The 24470-nt window shown below is 42.9% G+C and overlaps 1 protein-coding gene across 2 annotated transcripts in view; it reads right to left on the reverse strand.

The window, feature by feature from the left end:
- The window catches only part of TCP11L1 (t-complex 11 like 1), a 41456-nt gene continuing 16986 nt past the window's right edge, over positions 1-24470 (reverse strand). For both annotated transcript variants that reach the window (XM_014602287.3, XM_019476777.2), the window contains 6 exons: positions 21681-21901; positions 16167-16303; positions 14825-15021; positions 8529-8710; positions 7267-7439; positions 1-5730 (listed from right to left, as the gene is read on the reverse strand). In XM_014602287.3, the coding sequence (XP_014457773.2) occupies positions 5495-5730; positions 7267-7439; positions 8529-8710; positions 14825-15021; positions 16167-16303; positions 21681-21901 (1146 nt within the window). In that variant the 3' untranslated portion in view covers positions 1-5494. The remainder of the gene's footprint in view (positions 5731-7266; positions 7440-8528; positions 8711-14824; positions 15022-16166; positions 16304-21680; positions 21902-24470) is intronic.

The following is a 24470-nucleotide window of genomic DNA, read 5'->3' on the forward strand; positions in this document are numbered from 1 at the left end:
TTCATGCCTCATTCAGGTTTTATTTCATACACGTGGGGTTTTTTTGTTTAACATTGCTCAGCCAAAGCCACTTCAAAAAGGATGTTAGCAATAAGCCTTTCAGGGAAACCAATCATATCATACATATCTCAGGAGTTTAACTGTCCAGTACCCTTCAAAAACAGTGTGATAGTATCATTAACACAAAGGAAATTGTACAGATATTTACATACATGTGATCCTGATCCTCAAGTTCAGCAGAGCAAGGGTAGGAACTAAGGTAACTGTATGAAAAAGCACAGATAGATAAGCTAAATTCTGGCCTCTTGTGGTCAGCTGAGTGTAGCATTGCCATCAACAGTCAGCAAAATTATTAGAAAGTTGATTTGCTGTGTGTTTTTCAATTTAGCTTGCCAGCTGCTAGCACTTGAGGAAGAGAACATGGAGTGATAATTTGAGATGCATTATGGAATGTACTAGCTACTACTAAATATAAACACATGAAAAGGTTACTGTAATCACTGTAGGATTTGCTTGGCCTACAAAACCCAAAACAGTCAGTAGTTTTTGGTACAAAATCCTCTATTGAACAAGCCATCTTGCTGACTAAGGCTACATTTCATATTCCTGACAGTTTATGAAGAGTCAAACTTCATAACTAAGTCTTCAGAATGGGAACAAAATACAATGTACTGTACTGAACATGTGAACAACATGCAGAAGCAAAGCTCGGTGTCACAATAAGCAGAAGCTGGTACTCATGTATATCTGCATTTTTGTGGCTTTGCAGGGGAGGAGGAAGCAGCCTCCTAGATAAAGGAAGTGTATTTTTATCCACTGGCACACCAGTCATCCAGGATCTGTACTTAAATTTCTTTTCATAACTGCATTTATTCATACCTACCCATTACTACCACCTTTTCTTATAAGCAAGACCATTTGCTATTCTTTGCATTACCATGGGTCTGTAGAATAGGTGCTCAGATACCTCACTGTGACACATAGAGAATGGGAATTGAAACAGAACGGAGCTTGCATATTAGGGTAAGCAACTATTTCTTCCAATGTATTTTTCTGGAGGTAAAACATAAGCTTGGAATGCTACACAGGGATTTCATACCAGTATACAGAACAAAAATAATGCCCAACTACAAAGCAGAAATGCCAGTTTTTACTTGCATCAAGCAAGATGGGATAGGTCCTGTCTGTTATTTAACATCTTTGAACAACTGCAAAGTCAACGGTTACTCAAACCTGTTTCTTCTTCACCTGGACTCTTGGGTCAGGATTTCAAAACTTGATGCTTAAGTTTTAGATTTTTTACATGCATATTTAGATCTCTGAAGAAGTGACTTCATTTGCACAAGTGCTGAGCATGGAGCAGCTCCAAAGCGTAGAATTTAGAACCGATTAACCTCTAGTTTATTTCTTCCCTTCAGTCACCACTCAAAAGGGTAAAATAGCCCATGGTTTGGAAACTAACACAGTTTAGCACTTCTAAAACCAGGCTAGCAACAGCCTGGGAACAAGCTCAAGAGAGGCCTAGTTGGTTTCTTAAGGCCTCATAAAAGTACAAGTTAATGTGAAAAAAGAACCTTAATTCAATTCCACATAAAAATAATTCTGAGTCAGATTCACATCATCTTTTGGCATCAGTCAGGTTTGTCCAGTATTTGGCCTGCCCATTTACAGTGCTTTTGGCCTGCCATTTACAGCCCATTTACTGTAAAGCAGCATTATAAGATGCCTTTCCAGAAGGCAGTGATGCAAATAGTCAGTTACCACCAAGCATGTCTGTCTCAGTTAGCTAACATAAACTTGCTTAAACTCAAACACCAATCCATGTTTCTGCAAATGTTCTTAAAAAAACCCAACCAAACTGCATTAATCTTAAAAAACAAGTTAAAGGAGCTACTATTGTACCCACTATGGCCTTCACAAAAACTAACAAATGTGTTTTCTTCATTAGCGTTAATGAGTTCTTATGCATGGGCATAAAAACTGCAGATAAGTATGAATTTGAAATGTGAATTATAGGAGGTGCTCAAGCACAGATATTCTTCACTTCCACTATTTTATTAAGTCTTCCTCATCATTATGAAGCCATGGTTTTGTTTGCTGCAAGTGTCCTTCAAGCTCTTTGCTGTTTTTGCCATTGTAACATTTGTCATACCCCTATTTCTCAGTCATTAAAATTATCTCCATTCTGGATTTAAGAAGATATCAACTTAGCAGTTACACTGTATTAGATTCCTTCCTAAACATATAACCAGAAGAAAAAGTGCCTTGAAACACTAAGAAGAAATATAGTTGATTGTTTCTAGCTGGGCACCCTTGGCATATCCGAAACAGTGGGACAAAACTAATTGAAGAAAATCTTGTAAAAAAGTAGGAGGGCTTATACGTTAAAGGAATTCACAACCAGATTGACGAATCATATGAATACGCTGGAGGGTTCAAATCTAGAACTGGCTGTGGGGAGATGACGACACATATTGACAGTCCAAGTGTTATGCTGATTACAACTCTGGACATCAATTGTTATCTGCTTCAAAATCTCCTCACAGTCTCCTCTTGGCCTGGCCCTTCAGATTCCTCTCCCTATACGACCATCTTCCATCCCTCTCCTTCCTTTTACCCACACCATTCAATTTCTTCCTTACCTCACACTAACCCCACACTTCTGCCCCCCAAAGAATACAAAAATGAATGTAGCAGCACTAGAGAGGTGTACCCATAGCCCTGATAATCTTACTCGTGTATCCTTTTTAAACAATTGTAACCCCCACATCTGCTTTTGTATAGCACACAGCTCAAGTGACTTCAAGAATAAATGAAAACTTTAGGTAATACTGATAAAAAAACAATTTAAAAAATGTACACATTTAAAATCACATTAAATAGAATAGTAAAAGTCAAGCAGTTTGTTTTCTAACCTTCACTCTTTTTTAACAAACTGATGAGGTGTTGTTACATAGACGAGTTATTAAAAAAATAAAAATCACACAGAGCTACAACAGCATTATGGACTACTGCACTTCCAGAGCAGCATTTATATTGTAAAAGGTTGGAAGCATCCACTATGAAAAGACAAGACTTAAGATTACAGCCTGATATGCAAAGGTATGGAGAACAATAGTATCAAACACTTAAGGAAGACAGTAAGGAATTCGCTTCTCTGGAATACTTTATACTTTCCTTATGCAGAATTTGTAAACAGACAATACAAAAAATTACTAGACAAATAAAATTACAGTTTTCACCTTTTCTCCCTAACCACAAGCTCAAACAACCTTCAACTATAAGAATAGAAAAAATGTGGCCAAGAAAGCTCTGACAGAAAAACAGTTTGTTATTGATGTAATTATTTTTTAAATCATAAAATGAAGAAATCTGTGTTTCACACTGGCATACGAAGAAATCAAACAATGTAGTCCTATGTCCTCATCCTCAGAGCTGAAAGCTCCTGCAACCTTCTCCCCCTGTTCAAACTGTAGGAACTACTGCTACTTCAAAGTGTCAAAAGAAACAGAAGCACTGGTATACATGATGTACGTACATCCCATTCAAACTACAGTGATTGACTAAAGAAAGAATAGAATTGACAGCATAATTAGCACTTAAAAAACAGGCCTCATTTTAATTCCTTTGTTTTAGAATACACCAGGACTTGTCAATGTTTTGGGCAGAGTCCCCAAAACACCTGCAACCTCAACTCGTAAGACGTTGGCATACCAGGGGTGAAGGGCAGGGAAGCCGAAAGGCCCAATCCTTGTGGCAGCACAGTCCTGGCCCTTTCCCCACCGTCCATCCCAAGGTGCATGTGCCAAGCAAAATGTCTTTGCGTGCCATGCTCTGGCACCTGTGCTGGGAGTTGCCTACCCCTGGAATATAGTCTATTTTATTGAGGCCCCCAGTTTAGGAGTAGGCACTGGGCTATCACTTGTACCCATGGGTACATCACCTTATGGTAACCAAGATGATAATCACTTCTGAAACCACTTCTTACCCAAAGCCTCCTGGGCAGTAACAGCTGAAGACCACTTCAGTTTTCCTTTTAACTCATTACTACTGTGCAGCAGTGCCGTGTGCCAGGAAGCGTGATGTGACGCTACTGTGCAGTAGCAGCAAGCTACTGTGCAGTCAGTGTCATGAAAAAGCCATTTGGCATCGCTAGTGCACAGTACTCTGGTACTATGCAGTCATTTAGTTGTTTATACAAGTACTAAATAAATGACTGCAGTAATGACTACACAGTCAGCATCTCGTGTGGATGCAGCCACAGCCTTAAATCTAAGATTTACTTAATTCTCAAAGAAAAAAATATTACTTTTCATGCTGTTGAACCACTGAGATCAGAACACCTTCAGAGGACACTCATTTGAGAGATTAAGTAGATAATTTCTCAAGGATCTACAAATGTTTTTGAGTTCAAGAACTTCTCTATAAAACTGGAAAACAAAATACCACCAAATATTTTCACATTAATTCCAATTAACTTAAAATAGCTCATTTCCTTCTATACACATAAAAATTACTATTACCAAAATGTTACTGATTTGTTCTGAATTTCATTGGTATTTCTGAAGCTATGAGCATAAGTCTTCACTTACATCACAATTTAAAAAACAAGTAGTTTCCTTCAGCCTAAAATTCAATGGTGAAGCCTTTATCCATCTTCTAAAAACATTAAATTTGACTTTTTAAAATAAGTAATTTACATAAAAAGGAATAAACTATCAGCAACAGAAAGGCAAGAAGTGCCAGTCTTATCAAAACAGTTTTCTCTCTGCCCTTCTGAAATCTTTACAATAAATAAATAAATACAGTTGCAATCTTACAGATTGCCACCTTTGTAAATACTGTACAAAGAGGACAGTTACCCAATATCCAGAAAATTCACTACAAAAATATAATTATATAATGTTTTTGGTAACGCATTTGCAGGTAGAGAGGAAAACATGCAATAGAAAAAATGTGATTAGCAGAAAGACTAGCAGCTTTCAAATACAAAATATAATATTACAGTAAAGTGCTGCATTTGGCCTCACTCTTGATTACTGTTAGCCAAGTTTCTCACATCTGGAATTTTATGTTAGTTAAACTGTTACGTTTGTCAGTTGTTAGTATAAGGTTTCTCGAGGCCAAATCACTCAAACTTGGAAGAGACCTTTGCTAATCTGCTTTACATCAAAGCACATACTACCTTTGTGATAAACTAGAGAGTTTGGACACCTAAAATCAGCCATTTAAGATGCCATTTGATTGCAAAATTATCACTTTATCTAACAGCTGCTCAGTTTCTGAAAACTGCAAAAAAAATACAGATCATTAGTCTGGCATACCTAAAGATTCAACTGTTTTTACTTCAGAGCACCTTTCTCCTTCAGAATAAGCCAGTGTTACTTAAAGAAAAAAAAAGTTTAAATGGAAAGCTGTTTTCCAGAGCAAAGTTAGGTGCAACATTTTAATAGAAGACAAAACTAACACTGTCTAAGAAGCATATGAATGGGTATTATAACTTTTCTGACTTCCCTACTAGTTGAGATTCTTCTTTATCCAATATTTTGCTGAGAACAGCGTCATAGTAAGGGCTGAAGACCATCTTGTTATAATTGACAAGACGAACGTATTTGACAGCAATTTCTTCCAGCTCCTTTTGAATAGGGCCTAGTCCACCTGGAATGGCAGGTAAAAACTTCTGAGGACTCGAAGCAAGATAACTCTCCAGGAATGTTTGGATTCGAGAATCTGGAAAAGGGTAAGAAAAGGAGCAAGGGTTAAAAAAAAAAAAAAAAGTCACAGAAGAAATAAGTAATCTTCCTACACGGGGGGGTGGAAAAAAAAGAAGAGTCAAACACGGTAAGCAGATCAGTCTGCAAGAAAATTTCAATCTAGAAATTCCTTTGGGCATAGACTGCCAACTGTGCTAAGCTGTATTATGTTATACCAGGGGTTGGCAACTCCCAGCATGTGTGCCAGAGCATGGCACGTGAGGACATTTTGCTCAGCATACCACAGCCAGCCCAGGCTCTGGGCAGCTACTGCCAGCCATGGAACCCAGGCTGCTCGCAGCAGGCAGTAGGGAGGCTGCAAGTCTTGCTGCAAGCAGCCTGGGCTCTATAGCAGGCAGCAGCTGCACAGAGCCTGGGCTGGCTGTAGCAGGCAACCAGGAGGCTGCAGATAGCTGCACCAGGCTCCAGAGTTCTGGCTGGACTCCATAGTGGTAGTGGCTGCATGGCTAGGCAGGTGCCTGGGACATCGCAACCTGTCCCTCCCACCCCCCACCACGTGCCCCAAGACAAGCGTACAGCTGCCACCATCATGGAGATGGTGGTGGGGCCTCAGTGCAGCTGTTTGCAGCCTCCTAGCTGCCTGCTGCAGGTGCCCAGAGCCCAGGCGGGCTGTGGCAAGCAGCTGCACATGTGCTCTGAGGAGGATGGTGGGGGAGGGGCTGGAGTTATGCTATCCCAGGCCCCTTCCTAGCCACACACCCTGAGGTGCAGCCACCGCTGTCACCACCACTGAGCTCAGCCAGGGCTCCAGAGCCCAGTGCAGCTGTCTGCAGTCTCCAGCTACCTACTACAGCCACCTGGGCTCTGAGCAGCTGTAGCAGGCAGGCTGCAAACAGCTGCACCAGGGTCTGGGGCCCCAGCACCAACACTGTGACAGCAACAGCTACATGCGCACCTTTGGGCGCACAGTGGAAAAGGGACTGGGGCAGCACAACTCTGTCTCCTCCCCTGCTGTCTGCCTAAAGGTGCATGTGTACCCACAGCCAGCAACAAGGATCAGGCCTCTTGTGGCTCTCCCACTGTCTACCTCTGGCATGTCAAGTTGAGGCGTGGGTTGGGGTGTTTTTGGTCAAAAGTGTTGCTGACCCCTGTGTTATACTGTCCAAAAAAAGATCAGAGCTCAGCAGTTACTACATATCACACAGTATCCAAAGCTGACATGGTGACATAAATAACTGCGCAGCTCAGTGGGGCACTATTAAAATCGAGAGAACCAGGTTCCAAAGGTGATCGCTGAAGTCCTGCAACTGAAATTTGGGAAGTGACATTTGAATATTTTGGACTGATTTCCAGAAGTCCAAAATATTCAACAGGTCTGAAGTCACATCAGTCTCGTTTAGGATGCAGCCAGAGCCAGCAGAAAGAACCAAATGCCTGTCTTAATAAATAGCCAATACGTAAGCAATGCCAAAACATTCTAATAACATTCTGGTTTGTTAGTAGCATAAGAAAGGAGGATGGTTAGAACACAACCCATGCCCTCCAAGCATACCTATCAGCTTGCATATGGTGTTGTCAGGATTTGCCACTGCCTGGATCTGTCCTTTAAGTACAGTCTCTTTCTCAGTTGTGAATGGTGTAAACCCATGCTGGGAAAGACAGCTATTGACTTCAGCACACACCTTCTCACCAATGATAGCCAAAGCATCACCCAAGTTAAAGGAGCTAAAGAGAGGGCAGAGGATTAAAACATTCTTTAGGGATTATATATTATTCATTTTATATGCCATCCAATTAAATTGTTATGAGTTGCCAATATGGTAACAAACAATTTCTCAAGTGCATATGGCAATTATTCTATACCAGCAAGCATCTTAACAGACACATACAATAAAACTGTTTTGTAAAGGGCATATGGAGACCAGTCCAAGCTACAGAGCATAGTATAGCATAAACCCACATAATCAAAATTTTGTTTGGAGCCAAGTAACAACAAAAGCATTTTTGGGCCCAAGTGAACAAAGCCACTGAACAACATCCACCTTCCTTGGAGAACAGAGTTTAGCTATGAGGTAAGGACATGTGCAAAGTCCTGCACTTGGGACAGAACAATTGCATGCACTAATACAGGGGAAAAGACTAGCAAGGGTGCAGAAAAAGACCATAATCTGAGTATGAGCCAAGAATGTGTTTCTGTTGCAAACAAGGCCAACAGCATACTGGCCTATATTAATAGGAGTTAATCTTGCACGTCAAAGGAAGTAATTCTCCTGTTCTGTTTTGCACTGGTGATGCCTCACCTGAAATACTGTACCCAGTTTTAGAAAGTCTAGTGGAGAGCTGCAAAAAAATGATTAAAGGCCTGGGAAACTTGATTCATGGAGGAAACCCTGAAAGAACTGGGATTTTTTAGCCTGGAGAAGGGAAGACGGGGGGGGGGGGGGGGGGGGGTGTTTTGATAATAGTTTTCAATGACTCAAAGGATGGTTATACGGAGGATAGAGATAGACTATAGCAGGGGACAAGACAAGGACTAATGGTCTTAAATTGCAGCAAGGGAAATTTGGGTTAGATATCAGGAGGATATCAGTTGGGTTAGATATTAGGCTCACTATGGGAGCAGTTAAACACTGGAACAGGCTAGTCCTACAGAGGTGGTAGAATCTACATCCTTGGAAGTTTTTAAGAGCAGATTAAACAGGCACTTGACTAGGATGAACTAGATGACTTGAATAGGGGGGTTAACTAGGTGACCTCCTGAGGTCCCTTCCAGCCCTATGTTTCTACAATTCTATAAGCCATTCAGATACTCACGGAACGTGCATGCCTGCCAGCAGCACCTTTATAATAGCTTTAATTTTGTCAGCAAATCCTGGCAGACCAGAGAGTGCTGTGCCTGCTGTACTGAATGTGACCAGGAGGACAGCTCCAATCAAGATGAGCTGTTCCAGCTCCAACTGCATTTCCTGAAAACGGGATTGGTCCATTAACATCGTCTGCAAAGAAATTTACAAAATGAGTGTAAAATACTGGACTAACAATTAAGTACAGTGAAAATAAAACCAATTATAGCAAATGCAATGGTGTAATGCAGATGGATCTGAAACCCAAATTCCTCCAGAACTTTCATTTCCATTTGTTTGGACAGCAGTACCAAAGTAACAACAAAAGCATTTTCAGGGGAATCCAGCATGGAGAGCTCTACAAGTGGCATGCCTGGAAGCCCAAACAGGAAGTATCTGTATTAATAGAGGATCTCTCAGCCCATTGCATGACATTTCCAAACATACTCTTCAAATCTGGTCTTCTAGGGCCTTTGTACACACCACAATATTGGCCTTTAAAGTGTCTTAAATGCCCTTTTGTATTATTGCAAAAAAAAAATGGTATTACTATTTGCATATTTGGCAGCGTACTCCATTTTAAATGACTTTGGTATGTAGCAAGATAAAATACCTCCAACATGTTTTAATTTGCTACCTAACAAAGTGCAACAGTGCACGGGGCACTGGAAGCTACTGTGCTTGGGGTTTGGCAGGCCCTGCACAGCTCAGGGGCAGTGGGACCCAGCGGCAGCCCGTGCAGGCAGGCTCCACTGAAGAAGAAAAAAAAAAAAAAGCAAAAAGCCTGATCTTTTTCTTTCCCCTCTCTCTGGAGCCTGCCTGAGCTGTGCGGGTGCCACCTCAGGAGCCCCTATGCAGCTCAGGAACTGCTTGGCCCACCGGCAGCTCCCCACCTCCCCCCAGCCAAAGAGGCAGGTAAGGATTAGGCCTCCACCCTTGTGTACACGCCACATGGGTTTAGTTCAGTTTAATTCTCCCTATATTGAAGCGGTGTTTTAAAAACCCCACTGTTTCAATTTAGGGAGGACTGAACTGATTTAAACCCCCGTGGCATGTACAAGCAGCCCTAGGAAACAACACAATTCAACTGTACCCATTTTTCCACCCTCAAAGCAAAAATGGCCAAGCTTCATGATCAAAACAATCTAATCTGAAAGTTTGTCCATCACTGTGCCTGGTGCCAGATACTTCCAAAAAACATGCAAGAAATGCTGTATTGAAAAGGACTGGAGCAAGAGCAGGCCAGAAACAAGGTGCTTTGGCAGGTGTGTGGAGGCTTCAGTCCCCCTCATTTTGAGTACTATATTTATTCACAAAATTGAAGTTTCACAAAAATGTTTCATCACTGTATTTCTGAGTTTCTATTACAAATGGGTATATGTTTTTTTTTCTTTTTATCTTAAAGAAGAAAATTAAGTTACTTATTAGTAACTGATGATGCTTTCTCACTTGTGGGCCTCTCACAACTTGAGTCTTTAATCTGACTTTCTGCCTTAGCTATACACAGAGTTTGTGCTCTCCCTACAACTCTCCCTCGAATATCTTTGCCCCATGCCAAAGGGATAAAGACTGGTGAGGACTTCCTGCTCCTTAGATCCACTGTAACCACAGGAGTCCTACATGATTAACTCCAAGACAAAGGCTGAATGCAATGTGTATGTGAAAAATACAATCTCAAAGAACTCGAATTACTAGAAATTAACTTCCTTTTCTCTTTTAATTACCCACATGCACATTCTCACTTATAGGTGATCCAAAGCAGTGCCCACATATCTGGAGGTGGGTCTCAGAGATTTTATGTAAACAAATGGAGAACTGCCCTGCCAAATGTGGCACAGCCCAGAGGTTTCTAGGATGGCATAAGGCTTAGTGTAGGTGTGGATGGAGCTCCAGGTAGCTACCTTGCAGGTATCACCTATGGGAAGAAAGAGATAAAGAGAACTAGTCTAAACTTTGGAGGAGTGAACCAACTTGGGTAATCTTATAACACAATTTGACTAGACAGTCTCTGGGCTAAAACTGTTGTGCATTTACATCAATCAGCTATGGAAACAAATGCCCAAAGGAACTTAAGGTAGGACCAAGCTTTTCCAAAGCAGTAAGTCAAATCCCTTTTGACTCTGAGCAAATAAAAAGTCTCAGTTCAGGAGGAGCATGGCTTTGGAAGGTAAATGCCAGCAGAGATCTCCTGACTCAAGTGAAACTCAAACTACTTTAGGTAGGAAGTTGAGACGGGTCAATGATCACTTTTATCCAGGTAGAAAACAACATGGGGAGCATCTGCTAGCAGGGCAGTCATTCCCCTAGCCAAGTCAATGGCAATCAAAAAAGGCTGTTTTCAGAACGCATGAGGTTATAGGCTTACACAGCAAATCCAGAGGTGAAGTTAATGACTCAGTTAATGAAGTTAATAACTGAGATAATGCCCTAAAATGGTTTTGGAGACTCAGAGTGTGGTGAAGTGCCTACACAAAGATTTCAACAGTAGCATATAGGAGGAAGAAATTGAGGAATGAGACTATGAGCATTGTGCTGTGAACCAGGTGCACAGGACGCCGCCACCCCCCCAAGCTTAACAAGGCTAGGGAAGACATTGTAAGCAGAGTCCTTAGGAGCACTGAAAAGTGTTAAGTTGTGCCTGAGAACAGGACTGGGAATTGTGGGACCTGGATTTGGTCAGTACCAAATCCTCTCAGTGCTGAAATGGAAAGCTCCAGCACTGCCAAACAGCCTCCATGTTCCCCTCAAGAACACAGAGGTGAGGCTGGCATTGTGGGAGGCAGTACTGAAGGGAAGTAGTGGTACTGCATGCTAACTTCAAGCAACAACATTTAGACCCAGACTTTTTAGTTGAGCGTGGAGGAGACCGAGTTTACTGAGACTTCTCTGGTGACTTGCAAGGTTCAGCAAGGGTCCTTGTTGGGCCTCAAAATTTTAACCTCAGTTATCAAATATACTTAACTAATAGCCTCTCCCAATACCTATGTTGTTAACTGTTGATAAATTTTATTAAGTGCTTGAAACAGAACCTCTTCAGGATATTAAAACAGAGAAACAGTAAAATCAGAAACAGTACAGCCAGGTATTTCCTGAAAACCAGTACTGATACAACTGAGCTTCACTGCAACCTGACAGTGGCCATGAAGTCTTAAGCTTTAGATGACGTGGTAATAGCAAGAGCTGCTCGCTGGTATTGCACACTAGAGATCTACACCAAGCCAAGGCAAGAGCGATACCAGAAGGACTTCAGAGCTGGATGCAACTGGAAAGTGCTGAATTGGATACTGAAGTCAGACTTCTCTAACAGAAAACATTTAAGCTTTAGCTACTTTTTTTTTTTCCTTAGAGGTCCTGAACTTAGATGACTGACAGACAGAACACCTGTCTTGGATGTATACATCCTCCAGACAAGATACTTGGAGGGTCTATTGGAGTTGCTCACACTCAAACAATGAAGTGAAAAATTACAAGCCAAGGCAGGGGTGCCCTTTGGCATTGAAGTAAGAAAGGGCAATGTGGGGGGAACATGGGGCTGAGAGGGGCAGGAGGAGCCAGTGAGGTATGTATCTGCAGCCAGAAGGCCCTATCCTTCCTTTCAAGTGGGAGCAGGGGATGGAGAGAACTTATAGAAGGAAGAGATAAAACAAGCAGTACAGGCTTTGAAGAAGGAAAAAAAGAACCCACCCCAAAAAAATCACACATGGGTCAAAACCTGGCCAACAAAATGCTGAACCCGAACAGGTGGTTGAGAGGAAGAGGAGAGCAAGAAGTACACACTGCCATTTATCCTCTTGGCGTAGGGCCATGGAGGAAGGCAGGACTAGAATTCACTATGCAGGTCTGGCAAAGGCAAAAAGCTTCCAACTGCAGACTTAGGGCATGAGACACACCCACAAGTTGAATGGGTGTTTGGATTATTTATTTTTTGAAGTTAAGAAAAAAACTATTGGGTTTCTGTGTTCAAAGAATAATAAACTATCCATCATAAATCACATGGAGACTGATTCACAGCCCAGTTGTGAATGTTACTTCTCTGAATACGACACCTCAGAGTTGTAAGGAAATTCCTGAGATAACCTATATTTTATGAATTACAACCATCACAGTGGTATTGCCAGCCTTGGTCATTTTCAAGGGGCCTAGGCCAAATTGCAGAAGTCTGGCTAAGTAGAAGACCTGTTTTTGAGTGACCATAGTGTAAACATTTGCAGATGAGACATCTAGCTTGGTCAGCAAAGTAAAGGAAGCCAACCACATGTCTAACTAAATGCAATTAAACCAAGCACAAGGCCTGGAAAGAGACATTATAAGGGAAAACCATACACTAAATAATCCAAAATATTAGTAGTACTGATTGATGTAACCAAATGTATTGGATGTTAATTTGCTATATTTTTGTTAAGATGCTTAGATAATTCGTAAAAACAAAACAGCCTTGTCAAAGATGACAATAAACTACGGTAAAGAAGAAACAGGCCAGTGCTGAACAGCATTCCACAATGGGGAAGGGAAGAAGATAAGAAACCTTCCCTTTTACCTTCCCAAGGATACAAATCCCAACTAAATGACACTTTCCAAATGCACAGTTCCAAAAGTTAAAGTGAAACAAAGACATTTAAATAAAGCCAATCAAAGATCATTTATTAGACTATTAGAACTAACCATCTATAAATATTGGGTATAGGCTGCTGGGAAATTTGGAGAACTCGAAGTCAAGAAGACCTACTACCAGTCTGCGTGCCACCTTTCTCCCCCACTCGAGTCTGCCCCCCAGCCAATATAGGTGAGAATCTATGTTGTGCTGTCACGGCTAGCCAGATAAAAACAAACATGTATCCCAAAGTCTATATTTTAAAGTGGAAGCAAATAAAGTGATTGGACTGTAAACCTGTTTCTGCCTTTTTTTCTTTATTTTATTATCAGTAGCCTACTCACAAGTTACCTGTCAGCAGGGTAACAATGGGGAAAGATGATCCACAGAGTTTCTCCTGGGTGGTTCCATTCCTAACTCTACATCAGTCAAATTAACTCCAGATTATAAAAGAATATAGCCTCACCATCTCTAAAAGCTTCAAATTTAGCTCAAGTTCAGAGCTTTTGACTCAGAATCTTCCCAGCCATGGGAAAACTACTCTATTCTTAAATAAGAGACCTAAAACATACAGACAGCTCTTCTATAACAAATTCTTAAACCCTGAGATTATGCTGTAGAGCCTCCATGCACATATAACAATTAGAAACACATAATCCCCCAGCATGAAACCATGTGAAAATGGTGGGAGTCATCCAGGAAAGACCCTCTGCATCATCTTTTCACTTTATGACTACCGTAATTCACATACTGGAGCCTAGTTGATGGACCATTTTGCAACAGCATTTGAGAATTATATATACATAGCAAATTCACAAGGAAATTCCTAAATGAACACTTGCCTTATAAAAGTGATCTGGAAGAACAAAAAGGTATTGTATGAGCTAGAGCAGCACCTAGAGGACTCACCAAGTCTGTGGCTCCACCATACTAGGCACCATGCATGCATGTATTAAGAGATGCAGCCCAGGCCTGGACATCTTAATCAAATTGGACACTGGGGGCACATCCAGACGAACGTGGCTGTGTGGGATGTGACACCACAAACATGTCTCCAGCGCCCTGGATGTCCAGGGGTCAAAAAACACACACACCACACCGGAACAGCACGTGCACAGGCAGTGCGCGTGGCTGAAAAGCAAAGCCAGGCTTCCTGGAGCCATGCTTCAGCTGCCAGCCAGGCTCTTCCTGGCAGGATCACCACAGCTGCAGCCCTGGGGTAACTTGTCATGCGCAAAAGCACATGTGGCATGGGTGTTCCCTGGGGACACGTAGCAGTGGTGCAAGGTGCGCCGCTGCTACTTGTCCCCGGGGAACCAAACATCCACGCTCATCTGGACGCGCCCCAGGAAGGGAAACATAGGCACAGAAAAGAAAGCAACCTGCCCTGCAGGAGCAGATACAAAAATCAAGCATCTCCCTGCCTGCTGCTTTACCCACTGGATCACTGGCTTTTTTCCCTTCCTTCAGTTAAATACGTTTCCATTTTCCACAGACACATTCTAAAGGGATTTATTCCATCAGGTCAGCAAGTGCTTCAATTACCACCTTAATCCCCCCCAACCAACAAAACTTTTAATATCTTGTGCCTGTGATGTGGTTAGGGAGACCCAACAGTTTCTGTTGTACCACCAGGAACTGTACAGAGAAATTAATACTGTTAAATAAACACCTACTTCTGGAAAAGGCCGGTGTACATGATCCCACTTTAGCAGCTTCAGGTATGCCTGATTCTGAACAGAGACAGGACACAGCACAGGAATTCCACTAGCTGCAGGGCCACCACCAAAGGGTGAAGATAAATTTATGCGCCTTAGCTTAGTAAGATCATCTGATGCCTCCTGAAGCCAGTCTGTGACAAAGTCTAGAGAGTCTGCAAAGGGATAGGGGGAAAGGGGGGGGGGGAGTATTTTTGTAAGAATCTTCTTGTGAGGAGCAAGTTTTTACCATAATTAGCATTCAAATAGTCTTAGCGGTAGCTTCTCCCAATACCTATGTTATTACCTGTTGATACATTTTATTTACTGCTTGAATCAGGACCTCTGAAGGATATCAAAACAGAGAAACAGTAAAATCAGAAATAGTATGGCCAGGTATTTCCTGAAGAAACCAAATCGTTGGCTGGAAGCACTGCAGACTAATATTGGTGCTGGTTTTAAAATGTTCTACATTATGCTGATCTCAGTTGGTAGGGTTTTTGTTTTTTTCCTAATGAAAAAACTGCTCTTTCAGGAGATTTCGCAAATCCAAGTCCAGCGACCCTGGCTATTACTTACTACATAAGCAACAGACAATATACCAAAATACTGATTTAGGGCAATGATCATCAACCAGGGTGCTAAAGTGTCCTGGGGTGCTGCGAGATTTTTCAAAGGATGTCACAGGAAGTGCAAAAAGATAAGGGAGGTGTGAGGAGATAAGTTGATAAGAGCAGGGTCAGGCTCTACGACTGCTTGCAGATGTTAAAAAAAAAAAAAAATTAATGAAAAAAAAGATACTTTAACAGAAGCAGCAGCATGTTTCTTCGACCCTGCTCTGCAGTCTCTGTATAAATCAGGTGCTTCAGCTGGGCTTTTTGGCACTTTTAGCTGAGGCTGATTCAATCAGTTATTAGATAAAAGTGCCAAAAAAGTTCAGCTAAAGCACTTGATCCATACAGGCACTGGGTGAGCCAGGTCCAACTGTGCTGCCTCTTCTGGGCATGCATAGGGCTCGGTGCAGGAACATGCTGAGTTTAAAATAAAAGGGGGGGGGGGAGGGGGCGTTTGGTTTTTTCTTTTATGTCTGTAAGCAGCCTGCTTTGCTGCTCCCCTACCCCCACTCCCTCTTAGCTAAGAGGTAAGCATAGCAATAAATAAATTAGTTTTTGAAATGGGGTGCTGCTCAATTCACAGAAATTATGGAGGGGTGCCTGGAGTGTAACAAGGGGTGCCTTGAGTTGAGAACCACCAATTTGGAGGGTTTTTTGCAGCCTACAAGCAGACATAATATACAGGACAACACAGAACAAAATCATACTTGGCTGTTTCTCAAGAAGCTCCTGAAATTTCTTTCTTTCGTATTCAACAGACTGCTGCATTAGATGTGGCCTAATACTACTGACAGCAAAGTTGGCCATGTCCATTTTCATTAAGTCTAAGACAGAGAAAATTGCTCTGTAAGAAAAAGGAAAAACATTAGTTTTGTTTCAGTCTGGACTGCATGTGTGCAACACATACAGTTTTTGCAAAACTTATTTAGCATAGATTAACCCAGGAAAAAGAGCTGCATGCAAAGTAAACAGGCATGCAAAGTATTCACAGGGAACTAGAAATCTTAGGAACAGGAAGTAGTGATGAGGTTTGCTCCCCTGTAAGAGAACTCCTGTAAAGACAGCAATACCCTTTCCACAGAATAGTCTTCTGGGAAAACGCATCATCATATGTTCATTCTATAACATATGATGTCTGAGATTTCAGCCTAACATAAGGTACATGCACATACATGCAAAGACTATGGGCATTTATACACATGATCCAGGAGATTGGGGGGAAGGGCACTTTAGTTACAGCAGTTCTGAGAGCCAGTCTAAAGTGGTAGTAGGAGGGCTATTAGGAAGGCCAGGGCAGAGATGGAACTCAGGCTAGCATCCAGGATGAAGGACAACAAAAAGTCGTTTTTCAAGTACATTGGGGGCAAGAAGAGGGCACCAGGCAATGTAGGACCCCTGCAACACTCAAATGGTAACCTTGTGCCTACGCCAGACAAGAAAGCTGATATTTTTAACAGTTTCTTTGCCTCTGTTTTCTTGAACAGGGACCGAGACATCCCTCCTACCAGCGGTAGGGACAATCTCAGGGATAGCTCTGTCAGGCCTTTCATAGATGTTAGGGTCGGAAGGGACCTCAATAGATCATCGAGTCCGACCCCCTGCATAAGCAGGAAACAGTGCTGGGTCTAGATGACCCCAGCTAGATGCTCATCTAACCTCCTCTTGAAGACCCCCAGGGTAGGGGAGAGCACCACCTCCCTTGGGAGCCCGTTCCAGACCCTGGCCACTTGAACTGTGAAGAAGTTCTTCCTAATGTCCAGTCTAAATCTGCTCTCTGCTAGCTTGTGGCCATTATTTCTTGTAACCCCCGGGGGCGCCTTGGTGAATAAATACTCACCAATTCCCTTCTGTGCCCCCGTGATGAACTTACAGGCAGCCACAAGGTCGCGCCTCAACCTTCTCTTGCAGAGGCTGAAAAGATCCAGTTTCTCTAGTCTCTCCTCGTAGGGCTTGGTCTGCAGGCCCTTAACCATACGAGTGGCCCTTCTCTGGACCCTCTCCAGGTTATCCGCATCCCTCTTGAATTGCGGCGACCAGAATTGCACGCAGTACTCCAACTGCGGTCTGACCAGTGCCCGATAGAGGGGAAGTATCACCTCCTTGGATCTATTCGTCATGCATCTGCTGATGCACGATAAAGTGCCATTGGCTTTTTTGATGGCTTCGTCACACTGCCGACTCATGTTCATCTTGGAGTCCACTAGGACTCCAAGATCCCTTTCCACTTCCGTGCCACCCAGCAGGTCATTCCCTAGGCAGTAGGTGTGCTGGACATTCTTCCTCCCTAGGTGCAGCACTTTGCATTTCTCCTTGTTGAACTGCGTTCTGTTGTTTTCTGCCCACTTGTCCAACCTGTCCAGGTCTGCTTGCAGCTGTTCCCTGCCCTCCGGCATGTCCACCTCTCCCCATAGCTTTGTGTCATCTGCAAACTTGGACAGAGTACATTTCACTCCCACGTCCAAGTCACTGATGAAGACATTAAAGAATATCGGTCCAAGGACTTTGGTCAGCACAGATGTAGTTAGGGATCTTCTGGAAGGGCTGGACATTTTTAAATCTGCAGGTCTAGATGTCCTCCACCCAAGGGGGTTGAGGGAGCTGGCAGGGGTCTTCGCAGAGCCCTTGGCCCGGCTGTATGAGCATTCGTGGTCATCTGGCCAGGTGCCGAAGGATTGGAAACTAGCTAATGTGGTCCCAATTTTTAAGAAAGGGAGGAAGGAGGACCCAAATAACTATAGGCCTGTAAGCCTCACCTCGGTGCTTGGGAAGATCTTGGAGAGAATCATCAAGGAGCACATCTGTGGGGGGCCAGCAGGGGAGATCATGCTCAGGGGCAATCAGCATGGGTTCATCAAAGGCAGGTCCTGCCTGACCAACCTGATTGCCTTTTATGACCAAGTAACTAAATCCTTGGATGACAGTGTCGCCGTGGACGTAGTCTTTCTAGACTTTAACAAGGCCTTTGACACTGTCTCTCACCCCATTCTCATCAATAAATTAGGCAACTGTGGCATCGATGCCTACACAGTTGGATGGGTAAAAAATTGGCTGATGCGGTGGACCCAGAGAGTAGTGATGGACGGGTTGTACTCAACCTGACGAGATGTGAGCAGTGGGGTACCCCAGGGCTCGGTCCCGCACTGTTTAACATGTTCATCAGCGACTTGGACAAGTGGGTTGAAAGCACTGTCTCTAGTGGGTTATGGAATAGAGAAGATCCCACACAACTTACTGATTCATTTGATGCACTGGCTGGGGAACTTTTCAGCTAATTGCATGATTTCACAATGATTTCACACTTAATTTATACAATACAATTTTATTTTAAGAAATACCATAAAGATCAAAAACACGATAACTATATATATATATATATGGAACAATGCTCTAAATGCACTTCTTTAAAACAATTACAACTAACTATATAATTTGAACCAGAAAAGTTATTACTATATTATACTTACAATCCTACAATTCCAAGAAGCCAAACACCTAAATATGGTTTAATTCCTCAGTAGTACAATTTTATGGGCTGGCCTCAGTAGTACGGTTCAATGAGTTGGCCTCAGCAGTGATAGGAACAAGTCCCCTTCCTTCAGTCCCACTCGGGCGCTCCGCGGCTTCAGCATGAACCAAAAGAGTTGTGTTCATGGAGACAGTCGTTCAGGTGATCAGTCTGATCCGGCCTACACTTGCGATTCTTCCTTTGTTGTTCTGCAAGTGAGGTTACCTCCAAATTGGGACTATAGGTTACAGTTTTTATTGGGCGATTTGCCGTCTTGGGCCCCTCCTACCCAAACTGTCACTACTTCCAAATTTGGGCTCGGATCTTACTCAACAGGTTTTTCGCTAGGTAGTCAGTTTGTCTTCTGCAACAGAATGTGTCCGCTGACTATTTAGTTTATCTTAAATTTTGCTTTGGAAGATTTTCCATACCACTGCAGTGACCTTTCTTTTACAACTCCCTTTCAAAAGGCTTCTAGGGTTTTGATCTCTTGGAATATTTGCTTAAGCGTCGTTTTTTTCTGGTCCTTACGATAACTTGTTAAAGGCCTCTAGAGATAAGATTGAGGAGCCAAGACTTTAAGCAGGTTCGTTGTAAGGCCAGGTAAAACAATGAACCTAGATAAGAAGATGAACCTAGCCTTTTTCTAAACTGGCTAATGGGCAACTATTACAAGCATTCAAACTATTACATTCAATATGACAAGCACGTTGTCCAAGTTTGCTGATGACACTAAGATGTGGGGCGAGGTGGACACACTTGAAGGGAGAGAGAGGCTGCAACTAGATTTAGACAGACTACAAAAGTTGGCAGATGAGAATAGGATGGGGTTCAATGTAGACAAATGCAGGGCGCTGCACCTTGGGAGAAGGAATCCACAGCATACATACAGGCTGGGGAGTTCCCTTCTTGAAAGCACAGAGGTGGAAAGGGATCTTGGAGTCATTATTGACTGCAAGATGAACATGAGCCGCCAATGCCAGACCGTAGCCAGCAAGGCCAGCCATACTTTGTCATGCATCCAAAGATGTATCTCAAGCCAGTCCAGAGAGGTGATACTTCCCCTTTATGCGACATTGGTCAGGCCGCAATTGGAGTACTGTGCCCAGTACTGGGCGCTGCACTTTAAAAAGGATGTGGCCAGCCTGGAGAGAGTTCAGAGGAGGGTGACCCGTTTGGTGAGAGGGCAGCAGGACAGTTCCTATGAGGAGAGACTGAGGGACCTGAACCTATTCAGCCTCGGCAAGAGGAGGCTGAGGGGGGGACCTGGTGGCTGCCTACAAACTCATCAGGGGAGATCATCAGCAAATAGGTAGAGCCCTTTTCTCCCCAGCACCACCTGGGGTGAAAAGGAACAATGGTAATAAGCTGATGGAAAATAGGTTTAGGTTAGAGATCAGAAGGCAATATTTTACAGTTAGGGTGGCCAGAATCTGGAACCAACTTCCTAGGGAAGTAGTCCTCGCCCCCTACCTTGGGCAAATTCAAAAAGAGGTTAGATGATCACCTGTCTGGGGTCTTGTGAACCCAGCATTCACTCCTGCCTGCAGCAGGGGGTCAGGCTAGATGATCTGATCAGGTCCCTCCTGACCCTAGCTACTATGAAACGATAATTAAAAGTGCCTGGAGCGTCATGTGTAATCACATCCCCGCACTGGAAAATGGCAGTGGGGATGCTTTAACTAAAGCTTGTTGAACCAAGCTTTAGTTAAAGTGCCCCCGCTGCCATTTTTCAGCAAGGGGGCACTGATGCACATGATGCTGGAGCCTCCTGTAGCGTGGTAATTACCACATGGTAATTACCAATTAAATCGAGTCTGCTCCAATGCACTGCAATTACAGCATGGTGGAGCAGCCTAGATGCACATGTACAGGTACCCACAGTGATTTCTGCTATTTTGGGCAGCTATTCTTTAAGAAGAAACTAAATGAATAAAAAGACCACAAAAGAAACCAACTTCAGAGAAGTATGATCCCAACTAAATAACATTTGCCTTCACAAAAAAGTATTATCTATAGAAACATTTGCACTCAGAACCTCTCATAAAGTTAGAAAATGCTGTGGTCCAACAAGATATATAGAAGGTTGAAATACACCATGAGTGTGTCATAGAAATTCTCTGTACATCTTGAAGCCTTGAACAATCTGCTTAACCAGACAGTAACACAGCCTAGTCCCCTCTTATACCCCCACTCCTCCTATATGCTTGCCACTCTAAACATCTGTAGCATAACAAGGAAGAGGAAAATTCAAGAAAGGAAGAAATGGCTGAAAACAGCATAGGACTGAGTGAATGAGTCCTCTCTGTTCTGCATTCCTGATTATATCAATATTTGCTGTCAATGGCAGAAGCGAAATAGAAAAATCTTCTTTTACTTTAAGTCAATCTCCCAATACAGGGAAAAAAAGGGTAGTTTCTGATGAGACAGAATTTAACAAAACTCTTCAGTTCACCAGTATCTAAAGGGTCCTTACTACTGGCTGATGTAATTTCCAATCCATAACTATTCCACCCCCTCCCCCAGCTACCACCACCATGCCACTTCTACAATTTTTAGAAAGGTATTTGTGTTAACAGGCTGTATATGCCACTAGCATATACAATATGCCACTAGCATATACAGGAAATATTTTGCTCTCTAACAAAAGGCTCATGTGCAAGCCTGAAATAATTGAAGTGATTCACAGCATGATTCATAAAATTTATTTCCATACCTGAACAATGGAACAATTTCATGAATGTCTTTTAGTTTCTTAATTTCCTCATCTCTAGCTGGAGCACAGAGGGTCCCCATCATTCGAATGATGAATGATGCCAGTTTAGAAATGTCTAGGGCTCCATTTTCTGCTTCTTGCTTTATCAGGTCCAAATCAAGAACTTCAGTAATCTGATTTCTTAATCTAGAATGACCAGGCAGTAAGAAAGAGAGAAGAGTCTGAAAGAAAACAATTATCACCATATTAGTTTTTTTTATATCAAACATTTTTTCATCATAGAAAAAAAGCTAAATAATTTTCTGGACTAGAAGCTAGTTCTACACTGGATGCATGTGGCATATGACAATTTATTTTTCTAAACATAAATCACACAGTATCTTTTCTAAACCTCAATTTCCCTCTACCCTGTGAGTGGTTAGACTGTAGCCCAAGTGGCTTGTTAGTGTGGTGCTAGAATCCAGCAGGTGAAAATCACCACTGCTCATTCTCTCATCCTTTTGCCTGCTGCCAGATTTGGGGTCTTTGGTCACTGTTGGAGACTAAAATCAGAGGCTGGGAAAAGGAGAGCAACTAGGTTCTAGAGCCACAAGACAGAGACGCTAACAAACCACTACTCTACCGCCAGAGGTCCAAATCCAGTCTGTGGAGCCGAAGGAGTTGGACCCTTGCTCCTTAGATTGTAAGTTCTTTGGGAAAGGATCATCTTTTGGGGTTGAGGACACGGACACACACACACACACACACACACACACACACACACACACACATTATGCCAGTCTTTGATTGCATAATTATTGCATTCTGTCACATACAGCATGTCCCAGAATATAACGAGCACGTTTTTTTGCAAAGTAAGATGAAAAGAAGGTTTTTCTAGAATTATGGCTGCATAGAGCAGGGACAAAGTATATTCTTCAGCTGACTTACCCTCCCTTTCCTGCACAACTAAAGCTGAAACACCAGCTATTACTGAAGACTGGTCTCCAATGAGTGGATCTAAGATTTTGAAAAGAATTAAAGAACCTCCAAGGCCATGAAATAGTAAGAGAGGGATAAGGACCAGTTAGAAGACAGCAGAATTATCCTAAGAAAGGTTAGCTTAATTAGGGGAACATCAAGACCATTAAAAAAAGAGAGACAATTGTTAATACCTCTGAAGCAGGGGTGGGTAAGATATGGCCCATGGGCCGTATCCAGCTCACCAAGCGATTCTATCTGGCCTGCAGATAAGTTTTGCATATACCTGTATCATGTTCATTAACATGTTAACAAGTGTTATTTTGATCACGTATGGAAACATCATGAAAGATGGGAGAACCACTGCTACGCATGTCCCTTGTGGCTATTATGCTTGCACTTGTCCACTGGAGGGCAGCAGGGCCTGATGCTCAACCTTGCCCAGAGGAGGGAAGCAGCACTTCAGGGGCAGTCTGCAGCAGCAATGTGCAGCAGCAGGGGGAGTAGCAGCATGTGCCCAGGGGCCTTTTGTGCATGGACAGAGTGGCAAAGCAGCCCAGAAGTGTCCCACAGGGAAATGAGTGGTAGCCCTGCCACATGCATTCCCTGTCCGCTCCCCTTCCCAAATGCTCGCAAGGACCAGGGGCTGCGGCCGAGCAGCAGGCAGACACAGGCTGCTCCTCCATGGAGCTGGTGCTGATGGGACACTGGTCTGCACCGCCTGCCCCTGACCCCGCTGCTTGCCTTGCGCCCATGCAGATTCACTGCTCTTGGGGAGCCTGCAGCAGTCACACTGCACTCCAGGTGGTGGTGGACATGGTGCTCCCAGCATGGCCCAGCACCACCCAGCCTCACTCCATAGCAGGTAGTGCAGCGCAGCCTGCACCAGGTCAGCAGCGGTGCAGCCCGGAGGGGGAGGGTGCTGGGGGTGTTGTGTGAAAACTGTCAATGCGATTGTCTGTGGTGACTTGGGAACTGTTAATGAAAATATATTTGGAATACTGAGTGGTAATTTAGGAACTTTTTCTGAAAATGTGTGGAAATGTGAGCTTTGTGTGTGGAAAACTGGTAATTGTGTGAGGTAATTTGGGAACTTATTTCTGGGATTGTGTGTAGAAATATGGCGATGTGCAGAAAACAAGTTACAGCATTTATAGTATGGAGTTTATGCTATAAATGTCATAACAATTTTTAAAGTAGAGCTGTTGTTAAACACCATTAATGATATGTGTGCAGCCCTCAACAGCTCACCAAAACTTGTTAAATGGCCCTCCAGTCCAAATAATTGTCCACCCCTGCTCTGGAGTGACAAACAAAGAACTATTAAGTCAACTGACCCCCTGAGCTGCCTGAAAAGTAATGCAGCAGTTGCTGCACAATGAGACATGAATCAAAGAAGAGTGCTTCTATCCTGGGCAGAAAATCAGCTTCCCCACTTAATACATGCACCTCAATTCTATGGGGTTGATTTTTGGGGGGAAAGGTGCATATGTACATGAGTAAATATGGTAACAATACCAACCCATTTTTCTTGCAGTGACAACTATGAAGCTAACGCTGCAGCAAACTTACTTTCATCTCCTATACTGCTAGGTATGTTTGGTTCTCATATCCGACTATTTCTTCCCCAGGCAGATGCATACAGTCCACAGATAAAAGGTTATTATCTATACTGTCACTGTACACATTTTACATCACTATACTACAACTGCAGCATTAACATTATAAATAAGCATTGTTTGCAGATTTGTATCCATTTGTGTCTTAATTTACAGAGATTACTTTTTGTGCCATATCATTAGAATAACTGTAAATCTCAGTTTGGCTGGG

Source organism: Alligator mississippiensis, chromosome 2 (genome assembly GCF_030867095.1).
Source record: "Alligator mississippiensis isolate rAllMis1 chromosome 2, rAllMis1, whole genome shotgun sequence".
Taxonomy (NCBI): Eukaryota; Metazoa; Chordata; order Crocodylia; family Alligatoridae; genus Alligator; species Alligator mississippiensis.